General features: G+C 40.7%; 1 protein-coding gene across 2 annotated transcripts in view; it reads left to right on the top strand.

The window, feature by feature from the left end:
• The window catches only part of Tulp4 (TUB like protein 4), a 148,815-nt gene that overhangs the window by 34,521 nt on the left and 98,791 nt on the right, over positions 1 to 15,503 (top strand). For both annotated transcript variants that reach the window (XM_042702085.1, XM_042702086.1), the window contains exon 2: positions 2,237 to 4,384. In XM_042702085.1, the coding sequence (XP_042558019.1) occupies positions 4,133 to 4,384 (252 nt within the window). In that variant the 5' untranslated portion in view covers positions 2,237 to 4,132. The remainder of the gene's footprint in view (positions 1 to 2,236; positions 4,385 to 15,503) is intronic.

Below are 15,503 nucleotides of genomic sequence, written 5' to 3'. Positions count from 1 at the left end.
TAGTAGAATGCCTCCCTAGCAAGCTTGAGACCCTGAGTTCAAACTCCATGACCGCACTTCCCAGAAAATCCATGTACTGCTGGTACAATTGATACTTCTCCATTGATTTAGTAATGTTGCAGATATGCATGGATAATCCTCACATAGTAATTCCACACCTGAATGTGTGCATTAGACACATTTCTCACAATTCCTGCAGGGTCCAGATATATGCAGGTATTTATAGCAGCATCCTTCACATTTGCCAGAAACTGATTTTGGTAACACATATACATGCACGCATACACGCACGCGCGTGCGCGCGCGCGCACACACACACACACACACACACGATGATGGTAACTAGAGTAATCTATATGTGGAAATGCATAGCATAACAACCTCAATATTGTAGATCTTAGACATGTCAAAAATTTTCTTAGAGCTGACAGTTTGATCACCATTGGCTTTTACATCATAGATACAAATGAAAGAATGGCCTTGTATTATGATGAAAGTAGTTTTCCTAAATGGATCTTGCAGAAACTTGATCCTATCAGCCGGTGGTTCCTCTCACTGGCAGAATTAGTATTTCTTGGAACTTTATTAGAAACGCAGACATCCTGGCCTTGCCCTTCAGTGTCTGGAAAAATTAACCACTGCACTTCTGACAGATCACTTTGAGGGCCCCTTGGATGGGGGCAGAGTGGGGAATTTTCGAGGATGTGATGTGGGCCTGCTTGTTAGGTAGTCGGAAGAGGGATAGGATAGATATACTAGAGATAGATTCTCTAGAACTTTATTGCCAGTCAGTAACTTAAAAGGTGAGAAAACAGTTGCGCTTTGCTCTGTTTGTTGCCTGCTATCTGAGCTTTTAAAAGTCCTTACTGCTGGCTCGATGGCTCAAGTGGTAGAGCATGAGCCTTGAGCTGAATTGTTCAGGGACAGCTCCCAGGCCTAGAGCTCAAGCCCCATGACTGACCAAAAAAAAAAAAGAGAGAGAGATCTTTCTAACATATTTATAAGATTATGTCTTTGTTGCCTTGTATGTCCCTCCCCCATGGAATAACCCCTGCTTTCACTATGTATGATGTTGGTATATGTGGAGGGGAAGGGAAAAAACAAATTGTTAAAACAAGGATACAATTGCAACAATGAGATGTATAAGTCGTTATGTTGAAAAACGAACTTTAAGCCGGGCGCCGGTGGCTCATGCCTGTAATCTTAGCTTACTCAGGAGGCTGAGATCTGAGCATCGTGGTTCAAAGCCAGCCCAGGCAGGAAAGTCTGTGAGACCCTTATCTCCAATAAACTGCTAGAAAACCGGAAGGGGTGCTGTGGCTCAAGGGGTAGAGCGCTTGCCTTGAGCTGAAGAGTGCAGGGACAGCGCCCAAGCCCAGAGTTCAAGCCCCACAACCGACCAAAAAAAAAAAAGAAAAGAAAAAAACAAACTTTACAACTTTGGTGGGGGGACAGGGTGGGGGTGGATACGAAGGGATGGGAAGGGGAAACAAAGCAGGAGGCTACAATGCTTGATAAGAAATGTGCTCATGGGACTGGGAAGATGGCTCAGTGGTAGAGCGCTTGCCTTGCATGCTCGAGGCCCTGGGTTCGATTCCTCAGCACCACATAAGCAAAAAGAAAAAAGCCGGAAGTGGTGCTGTGGCTCAAGTGGTAGAGCTCTAGCCTTGAGCTGAAGAGCTGAGGGACAGCGCCCAGGCCCAGAGTTCAGGCCCCACGACCGGACCCAAAAAAAAAAAAAAATGTGCTCATTATCCATGTAATTGTAACCCTTCTGTATAGTATTTTCACAATAAAAATATATTTTTTAAAAAAGTCCTTATTGCTTTCTGTCATTAGGGATTATCTTACTGATAGTGACAAAATTAATTCAAGTAATTTACCTGGGTCTCTTTTTAAACAAATTTCCTGCTTAAACAATGTCCAGATTCCAGAGTTTTAGAAAGGACAGTGTGATGCAGAAGAATGGAGCAATGATTTCATCCAGATGTAACTAGCCCTTGACAGATCTAACAAAATGAATGGTCCATGATAGTCAAATTCTTCATGTTATATGTGTTCTCAAAGTTCATGCAGCATATTCTTTTGCTATCTAAATTTTAGCAATGTAATCAGTGCTCTATAGACTTAAGTGTAGAGATGGGTTTCTAATTTAAACTATAGCAATTATTTTGTTAGAGCATTTATTCATTAGTATTTTAAAGTTCTTTTGTTCTATATCCTTTTTGTTTTACAGATTTGTAAGACTCCAAGATCTTCAAACAGTGATTAATCTGATGATTTCCTGAAGTGACTGGGAAAACAAGTACTTTAAGTGCAAGTGCTGGTAGAAGAATGTGTTGGTGTATATTTAAAATCCTCTCTCTATACATATGATTTACATAAGAAGAGAAGCTCATTCTTATGCCATTGAGAGTTTTACAACTGATGCAAATTAATTTAAAAATCAGATGAAGCAACTTGATACCACAAGGCTCAGGAGCCTCGGGAGAAACATATCACTAATGGCCAATTTTCCATATGGTGTTCACGGGTAAAGAAAGTTTGCAAAAAGAAGAAAAAAAATTGCACAGATTAAGCCTCAGAAATACCTCTGCAGTTTAAAGAAGGAGTATAAGTAGGGAAGTGTGAATTCAAACATTGCAAGTGGGATCATGCAGTGGTTTTTGCACTTTATTTTTTTATTGGGTTTGTGACTTGGACAGACTTTAAAATTCTGGACAGAAAAGTAACTTTTACTGTTACTGTGGCTTCAGAAAACAAATTTAGGTGTGATGACACAATTTTGAACAATGAACTAATTCCTTTGCTGTTTTTATTTAACTATATTTGAGGAATTTTAGTTTAATTTTTTGGCTTTCCCTTTTCTGCATCTGTAGGAGAGTTGGAATTGATAATTACAAATATCAAGGAAAACTAAACAAAGCTGCTTTTTCAACTTGGGCTAAAGGCATGAAAACAGGCCTTGCATGTGGGCATGAAGACGCTTGTTATTGAAGCACGGTGACCCTCTTGGCAGATGGTACAGTCTGAAGGACTCTGATGGTGCCCTGGGTGTGTGCTGTAAGGAATTGTTCATCTTCTTGAGATGAGGAAGACTGCGTATAAGAAGATTACTTGATAGATTTAATTCTTAGGTTACAGTTTTTCATTAAGATAGTAAAATACATGATCTTTAGGAGCAGAATAGTGGGGAAGTAAATAGGAAATAAGAAAGGGAAAGGGAACATCTTGCAGTGTAACTTGTTGGCAAGAAGATTTAGGACTTGCCCAAGGCAAGGACTTGGTCCACTTGAGTAGCTTTAGCCTCTGCCTCAGCTGAGGAAAGGGGCTAGCTTTCTAGCTCTATGGCATGGAGGAGTGTACCCACCAGTGGAAAAGTCATCCTAGAAAGCCCTGTGTTCCCTGGGGACACAGGGCCCAGTTTTGAGGCAGGGAGTTTCTGGTTCTGAACAGTAGGGAAACTGCTTTTCTTCCTAAAATTTGGACTTCTGTCTGCACAAACTCTGGTCTGTTTTGCACGGTTTGTGTGCCTTTTTTTCCCTTTATGCAATCTTTTTCAGCTGTAGCAGCAGAAATTTGTCTAGTTCAGAAAACATGCCAGCGGGTGGCTTCAGAAGGAAGATCCTGTGTATTGTGTATCTGAACTTTTGAATAGAGAACTCCAGCTAGAGGGATTCTTAAAGCCTTAAGTTACTTGAAATCTATGTATTTGCAACCCTTTGTCTCTGGAATCACATTACTCAAAACTGGAATCTCAGGCTGAATGAGAAGTTGTATAGAAAAAAGAAGAGAACCCTGTTTCTTGACCACCGCTTTCTGACAAAGCTCTTTGTCCAAAGGATCAGCACGTTCTTCCTCTTCTAACGACTTGAAAATAAAAATGGAGCTCATGTTTTTTTAGGCATTCCCTTTTCTTAACAGACTGCCATCATCTTTTATAGAGGAATTTTTTCACTATGCATTTGGTGGATCTTTATAAAATTCTGGCCTTCTAATTAGTTCTAGGTCAGTCTTAATTAAAGGGGGGAAAAGCAACAGAAGCCAACCACAAAGATAAACAAAAGAAATTGTTTCAAATTTTTCAATACTAAACTCTACTTTTTAAGTGAAATAATTTATTGAAAGAAGTATGTATGCAGCGGTGGAACATGGGCCTGTGCTTTGCAGTGACTCCAACATCCTCTGCCTGTCCTGGAAGGGGCGCGTCCCCAAGAGCGAGAAGGAGAAGCCTGTGTGCCGGAGGCGGTACTATGAAGAAGGCTGGCTGGCCACTGGCAACGGGCGCGGTGTGGTGGGGGTGACTTTCACCTCAAGCCATTGCCGCAGAGACAGGAGTACTCCACAGAGGATAAACTTCAACCTGCGGGGCCACAACAGTGAGGTCAGCTGTGATTTTGTTCTGATTTTTGTTTGGTTACTTCTGGTTGTTGAGCACAACTCCATCCCTCCCTCCTCACCCCCATCCTACCACTTAAACGTCTTTTGCTTCAGTTTTAGACTTGCTGTTGTGAAGACTTGACACACAATTTCTCCCTCTCATGTCCCAGGGGCAAAGATGCTAAGGTGACAGTATATAAGGGCCTGTCCTCCTCCTGTGGGTCATTTGTCTCCCATGTCCCTGTTTTCCTCTTCCTTTCCTCTGCCTGTCTGAAAGGTCTTGAATTTGAAAGATTCCCAGAGTGCTTTTGGACTCAATGATCTTAACTACCTGAAGCTCCTGGCCTCAACAGCAGAGAGTTGCCTGCCTAAGACCAAGAGTGTAAAAATCAAAATGAGGAATCGAAGCCAGGGCCTCATGCATGCAAGGCAAGCATTCTACCACTGACCACCTTCCCAACCCCGAGAATATTTTATATAGTGGTTTTCTTTTTCCTTTTCTTTTTTCTAGGCATCTTTAAATTTTATCAGATGCCAAAATACAGAGCAGCCACTGGTACAGGTAGATGAGTCATTTCTTTCAAGCCAATGGGAAATATACAGTCAGAATAGAAAGAGGTAGAGAGCTAACATTTCCTGGATAAGCAATAGTTTCTTTTTTTTTTTTTTTTTCTGCCTTGGTGTTGGGGCCTGAATTCTGGGCCTGGGCGCTGTCCCTCAGCTCTTCAGCTCAAGGCTAGTGCTCTACCACTTGAGCCACAGTGCCACTTCCTGCTTTTTCTGTTCATGTGCTGAGGAATCAAACCCAGGGCCTCATGCATGCAAGGCAAGCACTCTACCACTGAGCCACCTTCCCAGTCCTTCTACCCATTAAAAAAAAAATAACAATAGTTGGATTTTAACTCAGAGATTTGCTCTTATTAGCCTGATACTCTACCACTTGTGCCAAGCCTGCAGCCCCTTTAGGGACTCACTTTGGCTTGGATAGGCCTGAAGGATGTATCCTTCCACTGTAGCTGGATAGCAGATGTGCATCCTTACGTCCAGCTCTTTCTATAGATACAGGATCTTGCAAGCTTTTTTGCCTCAATCTCAGTGTGTCACATAGCTGGCCGACAGGTACATACCATTATACCTACTTATTGATTGAAGTAGTATTGTGAGCTTTTTATCCTGACTGGCTTTATACCATGATCCTCCTGAGGAGCTTAGGAGGTTCTACCTCCTAAATAATGTCAGTCTCTAGAGTACCTGTGATTATAGACATGAGCCGTTGATGCCAGCTTTATTTAGTCTGGTAAGAATCACAGATAATGGGATTGTATGTGAAATGTAACCAACATTTATTTTGATAGATATTTACATTAGGCACACATTTAAAAGAAAGTCATGGCTGATAATTTCTTGCAAATATTTACCTCATAGCACCTTGATGATTTTTTGTGGGGGAGTGGGGGAGTGTTGTCCCTGGTCTTGAACTCAGGGCCTGGATGCTATCCCTGAGCCTCTTTGTCCTCAAGGCTAGTGCTGTACCACTTGAGCCATATCTCTACTTTTAGCTTTTTCTGAGTAGTTTATTGGAGATAAGAGACTCACAGGCTTTCTTGTCCAGGCTGGCTTCAAACCACAATCCTCAGATCTCAGCCTTCTGAGTAGCTAGAATTACAGGTGTGAGCCACTGGTGCCCAGCACCTTGATGATAGTATGTTTCATGATTCATTAGCTTATTTGGGTATTTTCTTATGAAAAATCAATACCTATTTCAGGTATCTTAAAATGTCATTAGATGCTTTTCAAAAAGCTGTTGGAAAGGAGCAAGTATATCTTAGTCTTTAGGATGCTATAACAAAATGCCATAGATTTGGCGGCTTATATATGACATAAATTTACTACTCCCACATGGTTCTGGAGGTTGGAAATCTGAATATGGTAAGGTTCTGGTTAAGGCTCTTTTTTGAGTTGCATACTAATGGTTTCTCCTTTGATATTCAAAGATAAGAGTGTTGACGATGGAGAAGTAGAGATGCAAAGAAAGGTGGAAAGTAAAGACAAGAAAGGTAAAAATAGGAAAACTAGGAAAACCTGTAGTACTGGAAAGAGAGAAGACATTTCAGCTCTCCTACTGCCACAGAGGCATCAAGTGTAATAGTACAGCTATGGGTTGAACGATGTGATGTTGGAAAGTATGTTACATACCGCCTTGGCTGGGGTCCTTCATTACCCAGATAGAAATCATGAGTACGTAAGTAGAAACTCCAGAAAAAGTAGGGATTTCTAGATCATGAGTTGAGATTTTTTTGTGTGTGAAAATACTGTACAGTTGGGTTATAATTACATGGGCAAGATAATGAGTACATTTCTTATCGAGATTTTTGTTTGTTTGTTTGTTTGCTTGTTTGTTTTTGGTCAGTCTTGGGGCCTGAACACTGTCCCTCAGCTCTTCAGCTCAACGTTAGCGCTCTACCACTTGAGCGCTAACACCACCTCTTCCAGCTTTTTCTGCTTATGTGGTGCTGAGGAATCGAACCCTGGGCCTCATGCATGCAAGGCAAGCACTCTACCACTGAGCCACCTTCCCAGCCCCATGAATTCAGTTTTAGGTTTCTGTGTGCTCCTTGGTGAAGGCCCAGAGCCACTATGGATTGCTGAGCCAGCCTCCATGTTGGCATCCTGAGTAGTAGATAATGTGTTTTCTCAAACTTAGGAGATACTTGAAAACCCCCTTTGATATTTAAAAGCTTTTACACATGTTTAATAATGTAAACACATACTTACTAATGTATAACATGGCCTATTTTGGATTAAAACCAGCAAAATCCTTCTGCAGATCTTTTATTTTCCTTGTAAATACTTCATCAAAAGTAATTCTTAATAGATTTGTGGTTATAACCATGGTAGTATGGTGATGGACTTAAGGGAAGACTGTGTCATTTTCATTACATGGCCTTTCCATTACTCTCTTTTTGTATATCTTAACTCTAGGAAGTTCAGAATCTGCCATTTTTATAACAACTGTGGTTTTTCCAAGTCATTGAAGTATTGTACTTTTGGTTAAATGGAAGTAGTAATTCTTTTCTCTCAGAGTAGTGATAATGTATTTTTAGAAACGACTTCCAAAATGATGCAAGTGCCATGTTCATGAGTGATATGAATGTCCCTCATTCTCTAGTTATTACCTTACAGTCCGTATGCTTTAGTTGGTACTAAGAAATTTCCTACTCTGACTCAGAGGGTCAGAGACAGGTTTTTTTTGTTTGTTTGTTTATTTTTTTTGTGGGGGATGGGAAGGTACTCACAATTTACATTTGAGAACATACACCTTCAGTAAGTAACCAGTCTAAGTTCTTTATAGAGTTTGGCACTGTGGGACAAAAGAAACCCCAAAGAGCTCATGGGTCCTGCCTTCTAGCACTGAAAGTGAGGTGTTTACCTGGACATCTCCTGCATTTATTTTTCAGTCAAGACAGAAAACCTGAGGTCTTCAAGGAGTCAAGGATGAAGCTAACCAGAGATTTTGTAGTGAAGGTCTTGGAACAAGAACAGAATTTAAGCTATTTATTTTAGTGAGGAAAGAAGACTAAGCCACATTTTGTCTTCAGAGAAGTGCTTCCTCCCTTCTGTGAGATGCCAAGGCCACCACGTCTCCTTGGCCCTACCTAGCATGTACCCGTTCTTGTCAGATCAAGTGCTGTCATTTGCAGGAGGGTATCCGAGCCTGTTGGACAAGGACCTAAATAGGTCCTTGCTTAGAACAAAAATCTACTCTTGTTGAATAGATAGTAATCTTCCCTTTTGGGAGGAGATACTGAGGTTTGAACTCAAGGCCTTGTGGTTAAGCCACATTTTCTACTTTATTTTTGAGATAGTTTCATGTTTATGTGTAGACCAGCCTAATCTGTAATCCTCCTATTTGTGTCTTTCAAGCTGAGATGAGAAGTACATGCCACCATATATAAATTCTTTGTTGAGATGAAGTCCTGCTTAATTTATGCTCAGGAGGGCCTAGAATTGCCATCCTCCTGCCTCCTGAGAGCTAGGAATTAAGCATGAGCCACCATGCCCACTGACTATTCTTATGTTGACTGGATCCATGGGTGTTTTTTGGTTTTTGAGCTCAGGCATGTATTTTAGCACTTGAGCTATGCACCTATTCTTTTTTTTCTCTTTTTTAAAATAGGGTCTTACTTTTTGCCTAGGCCAGCCTGGACCACTCTCCTATTTTTGCTTCCTCTGTGTAGCTATGAGAGGCACATATGACTGCACTAAGTTTTTTATTGATTGAGATGAGGTCTCATGATTTTTTTTTAAGTCTTGGTTGTCCTAAAATGATCTATCCCATCTCTACTTCTTGAGCAGCTAGCATAACAGGCATGAACTACTTCATGGACAGTAATGCTCTTTACATGTTTCAGCTTTGCATTGTAATGTGTGTGGTTTATAACAGGCATGAACTACTTCATGGACAGTAATGCTCTTTACATGTTTCAGCTTTGCATTGTAATGTGTGTGGTTTATAACAGGCATGAACTACTTCATGGACAGTAATGCTCTTTATATGTTTCAGCTTTGCTTTGTAATGTTGTGGTTTATAATGGGGATTTTATCCATTTGGATAAGCTTTTCCTAAGACTTAATAAAACTTAAGACTTTCCTGCCCAGGCTGGCTTCAAACTGAAATCCTCAGATCTCAGCCTCCTAAGTAGCTGGAATTACAGGAGAGAGTCACTGGTGCCCTGCTCCTAGAAAGGAATTTAAGTAACTAAAATATACTCATTAGAGGTTGATGAATGTTCCATTTATTATGCTAGCTTTGTTATTGAAATTCTCAGGAGGCTGAGACCAGAGAATCTGAAATTTGAAACCAACCTGAGTTACATAGTGAGATCATGTTAACAAAACAAAATGTAACACAATGAATACTCTGTAGTAGGGAAAACCATATTGAGAGATCTTCAGGAAGAGACTTGAGCAGATACAGCCCAAGTACACTACCCCAGTGATCTGCTTCCTCCAGCTACACTCCATCTCCTAAAACTTTACAGCACTCCCAAAATAGTGCCACTAGTTGGGGACCCAGGCTTCAGTGTATGTATTTATAGGAGACATTTCATACTCAAAATGTAACAAGGAGATAGTGCATATCTATGTGGGAAGCAGGTTCAACAATGAGAAATAGAGTCACAAATACCTTTATGCTTAAGAGATGTGTGAAAGAGTCACCTCTGCTAATGAGCTAATCCCTACCAAGATTCAGGGATAGAGCAGGTTTCCTTCTGCAGGTGAAAATTGAAAATGCTGTAGTAGTTCATTTTCTGTTTTTTGTTTTTTGTTTTTTTTTGGTCAGTCATGGGTCTTGAACTCTGGGCCTAGGTGCTGTCCCTGAGCTCTTCAGCTCAAGGCTAGCACTCTACCACTTGAACCACAGTGCCACTTCTGGCTTTTTCTGCTTATGTGGTGCTGAGGAATCAAACCCAGGTCCTCATGTATGCAAGGCAAGCACTTTACCACTGAGCCACCTTCCCAGGCCCATTTTCTGTTTTGAAAAATACATAATTCACAATGATGCCAGCAATCAGAGGAGCAATGTTAGATGTTGAGCTCTAGTCTCTTTAAATCTCCTGTATGGGAAGTAAAGATCTGTTCTGCTCTTAGTTACTGGGTTAATGGCCTTCTGGGATCCTCAGATCTCAGCCTCCTGAGTAGCTAGGATTATAGGCATGAGCCACTAGGACCTGGTATGACTACATTTCTTTTTGGACAATGTCATCCCTTCCCTTGATCTCTCCCAGTTTTTCTCTCCTATCCCTACCCACAGTAAATTTCTTAATATTAAAAGTTAGACCAGGTACCAAGGTTTATAATCCTAACTACTCAGGAGACTGAGATCTGAGAATTGAGGTTCAAAGCCAACACAGGCAGCAAAGTCCATGAAATGCTTATCTTTGATTAGCCACCAGAAAGTCGGAAGTGGAGCTGTGGCTCAAGTGGTAGAGTGCCAGCCTTGTGCAAAAGAAGCTCAGGGATAGCTCCCAGGTCCTGAGTTCAAGCCTGCAGGACAGACTGGGAAAACAAACAAACAAACAAACAACTAGGTAGTTGTTCAGAACTTCTCAGCTTTTAAGGTTCTGCATTCTTCTAGTTTATTCCTATAGTATCTGTTACAGTCTCCAAAATGCTAAGCATTTTAAAGAGTTTCTTTTTAATGTTCACTTTCCTCTACAGATTCTTTCCACTCTTCTTCATTTTCTTCCTTCTTCCACTAGTGTTAGTGTTTGAACTCAAGGGCCTCATACTTTCAGCATTTTAAATTGGCTGGCACTCTACCACTTGAACCATATGTCCAGATTGATTTTTTGCTGGTTGTTTTTGGAGATAGAGTCTTGTGGACTTTTTCCTCAGGCTAGCCTCTGTGATCCTCTGGGTCTCTGCCTCCTAAGTGGTTAGGATTGTAGGTAGGAGCCATAGGCTCCTGGCTTACAATTTTTTTCCCATACATTTATAAGTTGATAGGTACTGAGTATAGTTGACTGTTATTTCACTTTAACTGTAAGCTCCATGAGAACAGGGACTCTGCATTTACATTGAAAATAAAAGACATGTTAGTCCTAAAAGGGAAATCATTTCTAGGACTTTGGTGACATTGAGGTATCTTTACTATTTTAGGTTTATTGCCATATAGATAAGTAATTTGGCTTTCTTTCATGAAATTCATTCAAATTCATTGTTGGATATAGAAAAAACTGACTGAAAGTGACACTTTTGTTTATCCCTATAACTTGTATTTATGTATTAGTCCTCATGTATTTATCCCTACAATTTGGACAAACAACATAGAATATGGTAATAAGTTTATATTGAATGCATGTGCTGTGTAGAGACATTCTTTCCCACTTATGATCTTCTGTTCTCAACCTCCTGTCCCTGTCGTTGAGCAGCTAATTTAGATATAGCCATTTAAGTGTTCAAAGATAGGTTCCAGAGCTGGATGGTCTCTTGGTAGCCCATGTCTTTTGTAATGCTCAAAACAGAAAATATACTATGTGGAAAATAAATGATACAACTTGAGGGCAGAAACAGGAGGGGAAAACTGGGGGAAAGCGAAGGAAGGGGTGACGTTGTCAAAAAAAGAAATGTATTTACTACCTGACTTTAACAATTATATTTTTTAAAATTTCCTGTTAACTACTTGGCAGTCAGCAGGCACCGTGGACTTATTAGCCTAATCTGAAAGGAAATGCTGAGTGAAGGGTAAAGCAGAGTAAGTCAGGCTTCTCTCACCATAATCTCAGTGGGCTTTGGCCTTCACTTTCCAAGGACTGGGATTCATCTGCTGCAGCATTCCCATGAATCCCTGTATCATGTACACATGCATTTTCTGAGGTAACCCTTGAGACTAGGTGTGCGTGTGTGTGGCCATCTTTGGCCAAATGCTACTTTTCTGTAGAGGGGGTATAAACAGAAGCTACTGAAGGACAGGGAGCAGTGATGAACTGTCAGGGTGGGACAGTGTGCGATCACTGTGGGACGGTGTGATAATGAACTGCTGCTATGGGACAGGTGCAGAGTTTGTCCTAATGGACAGAACATGAACCCGTGAACAGAATGAAGTTGGTGCTGCTTTGCTGTCTATAAGTACGATGAGATGAGTAGTGAACAGTGTGCTTCCATAATGGACTGCTGCCACTGTTGCTGCTAGTGATTTGATCAGAGATAAATAAACATGGTCTCCATCCTTGCCTTGCCTGGTTTCTTCCTTTCTTTGTCTGCCTCAGTTGGAGGAGCTGAGAATCCTACAATACCACAAAGACTTGCATGTAATCTGAAATTCATTTAAGATTTATAGTAATTACTGTAAATCAAAGGCTTCTTTTTAGGGTAGAAATATGCTTGGAAATTCAATTTTTCCATTTTTTCCAAGTAGTTATGTGTTGTGTTTTACTATTACTGTTGTTTAAAATAAAAATATATAAAAGGTATTGTGATGATAAGTTATTTTTTGCCCTTCCCTCCCCTCCCCTCCCTCTCCCTCCCCTCCCTCTCCCTCCCCTCCCTCTCCCTCCCCTCCCGTCCCTTCCCTCCCTCCCTCCCTCCCTTCCTTTCTTTTCTTTTTTTCTTGTTGGTCATGAGGCTTGAACTCAGGGCCTGGGCACTGTCCCTCAGCTCTTTTGCTCAAGGCTAGTGCTGTACCACTGAGCCACAACTCCACTTTCAGTTTTTGAGTGGTTAAATGGAGGTAAGAGTATCACAGAGACTTTTCTGCCCAGCTAGATTAGAACCATGATCCTCAGATCTCAGCTTTCTGAGCAGCTAGGATTACAGGTGTGAGCCATCAGCTTCCAGTGATTGTAACTTTTCATTAACTCATTTGAAATAATACTCAGTTTCTTCTAGTGCTACTACAATGCTAAGTGCTGTTAGAATGAGATTAGAGGAATGAATTCATTTTGGTTTCAAGCACAGAAAAGCTACTCAAATTGGCTTAAGCAGCTAATCACAGGAATGTATTGTTCATGGAACTGTTCAAAAACAGAAACAAAAACAGTTTGTAGGACCTGATGGCTGAACCTGATATGATACGCTTGTGTGTTTTTATTTTTTATTTTTATTTATTTTGGCTTAAACAGTTTTGTCTGGTGACTTTACTCTGAGTCAGGCTCTTTCATTATTGTTCTTAGCAACTTCAGACTAATTGTCTCCTGATTCTCCAGTAAAAAGATTATTCTTTTCCCGTCGAAAGTCCTGAGATTGATTTCCATCTTGTTATTGGTTCTCAAACACGAACCAGTCATTGTTGGCACCAGGGAGCTGATTGATCAGGCATGAGTAGGGTAGATGGCTTGAGGATTCCTTCTGCCAACTTGTAGATTGAGCAGGGAATGCTGGTTCCCTAAGGGAAAACCAAGGTTTGGTATTAAAAGAAGGTAAATGGAGTTTGTATTAAAAATAACAATTTCAGCTCTATAGCCACTTCACAAATTCAGGTCATAGACTAATGGAGGAAGACCAGACTTAGCCAGCAGTAACAACAGAGAGTAGTTGTATGATGGAGAAAATACAGGCTGCTTTTGTAGGCACTTAGCAAGAGCACTTCAGTGCAAATCATATTTTGAAGTGTAACACATAACAATCTGAAACAGACACTTGAAACTATAGGTTTAAAGGTAGTTTAAATGCATCTTATTTTAGACATTGTCCTGTAGCAAATGTGTTGGCTTTTATGTGTCAGCCTCAGCCAGATCTTTCTGAGTTAGGTCTGTATAGATACAAAAATACCTGTTGAGGTGACCAAGTCATCTCTGTATCCCCTTGAGAATTTAGCATCATATATTTCCACATAACAAGGACTCTTAATTTGTGACATTGAAAGAATCACATTGTGTTGTATATTTGCTGGAGAATAGAGAGTCTTAAAGGCTGGAGGAATCCAAATCACTAAGCTGGGACACAGAGCCAGGAGCCAGTGCTTTGAAGCAGGGCCAATCACCAAAAATTTCCTGAATATTCTATATAGGTCTTGATTTGTTGACATTTCTCTTGGTTCTGTTGAGCACTGTCTTACTTTGTAGAATTCTCCTTATCTAAATTCTGAAGAGTGTTCAGGTAAGCAAAAGCTCTCCTGAGAAGGGTGGGCATTCACCAAGCTAAAGTGAAGGGTTGAGTCCCCTGAAGGCCATAGGGCTCAGGGTGTACTAATGGCCAGCTGAGCTCAGTTGATGTGGATTTACTCCTTAGAGGTCAATCAAACTCATTGGACAATGGAGCACATTCAGGATCTATATTTTCATTTGATTGTTTGGTGATTAGTGAACATGACTTTGGAAGGAAGAAGTTTATCTTAACTGTTTTGTAATTAGCCATAAAATAAATGAACCATTCATCCATTCAACTTATAGGGCTATCCACAGTTCTTAGGTACAATCATGTTTACTGAGTTAGGCACCCTAGCATTTTATTTATTTATTTAGTCAGTCAGTTGTGGAGCTATGTTCTACCACTTTGAGCCACAGCTCCACTTCTGGTTTTCTGGTAGTTAATTGGAGATGAGAGTCTCATGGTCTTTTCTGCCCAGGCTGACTCTGAACCACAGTACTCTTAAGTAGCTGGGATTACAGGTGTGAACCACCAGCTCTTGACAGCCCTTTTTCTTTAGTTATATTGTTTTTCTTTTTTTTCTTTATGTCAATACTGGGCTTTAACTCAGGGCTAGGCACTGTCCCTTAGCTTTTTCGCTCAAGGATGTGCTCTACCACTTGAGCCACACCTTCACTTCTCACACTTCTCAGCAGACAAGAGTCTGCTGGACTTTTCTGCTTAGGCTGGCTCTGAACTGCGATCCTCAGATCTCAACCTCCTGAGTAGCTAGGAATACAGGTATGAATCATCTGTGCCCAGGTTAAGTTTGTCCTTGATACGTCTTTGTGTAGGACTGGATGTGTGGCACACAAGTAGCAATATTTTCACTGACACTCTCCCTCAAAAGCATGGGTATGGAGCCTTTTCCTGCTGAGGGTCATATAGGTGTTTATAACATCATTCACAGGCCTTGCAGAATTATTAGTGCAAACAGATAGTCTAGGGAAGTTGGCAAAAAGCGTTTAAGAATCGTTTGTCTGCCCTGTTATATACCAAATGATTTTGAGAACCTTGTATGATCTGACAGGAAATGAAAAGATTTACCACCTCTGCTCTAGAGGAAGGATGTTGCACAGTTGACTGGATAAATTTCCCAGAACAGGCACCATGAGCACACCTAGTACTGGGCCTGGATGAAGGTTTTCTGTTATTCTCCTTCCTTCCCATTTGGAGTTCTCATCTCATGTGGCTTTGTCTTTTTCATGAAATGCCTAAGCTTTTGGATCTAAAGTCCCCAGATTACCCTCCAGCCTCAGTATCATTCATGTTAGTACCACTTGCTGGGTGGATCACTTACTGCCTTCTGTTATTTCTTAAGAATGTGTGCATTTGATTCTCTTGTTTGTTAGTTATTTGAGTTAGAGTCATTGACAGACTGCTGAGTAGAATCAAAAGATAGCAGAGATGAAGTAAGATTAAAAGAGTTACTGGCTTTTAAGGCTCTTCTGATTGAAAAGCATGCCTGAGTCTACACTTCAGAATGATTAGTG

This window comes from Dipodomys spectabilis, unplaced genomic scaffold (genome assembly GCF_019054845.1).
Source record: "Dipodomys spectabilis isolate Male_0828 unplaced genomic scaffold, ASM1905484v1 ptg000302l, whole genome shotgun sequence".
NCBI lineage: Eukaryota > Metazoa > Chordata > Mammalia > Rodentia > Heteromyidae > Dipodomys > Dipodomys spectabilis.
This window is presented reverse-complemented; position numbering and strand designations above follow the sequence as displayed.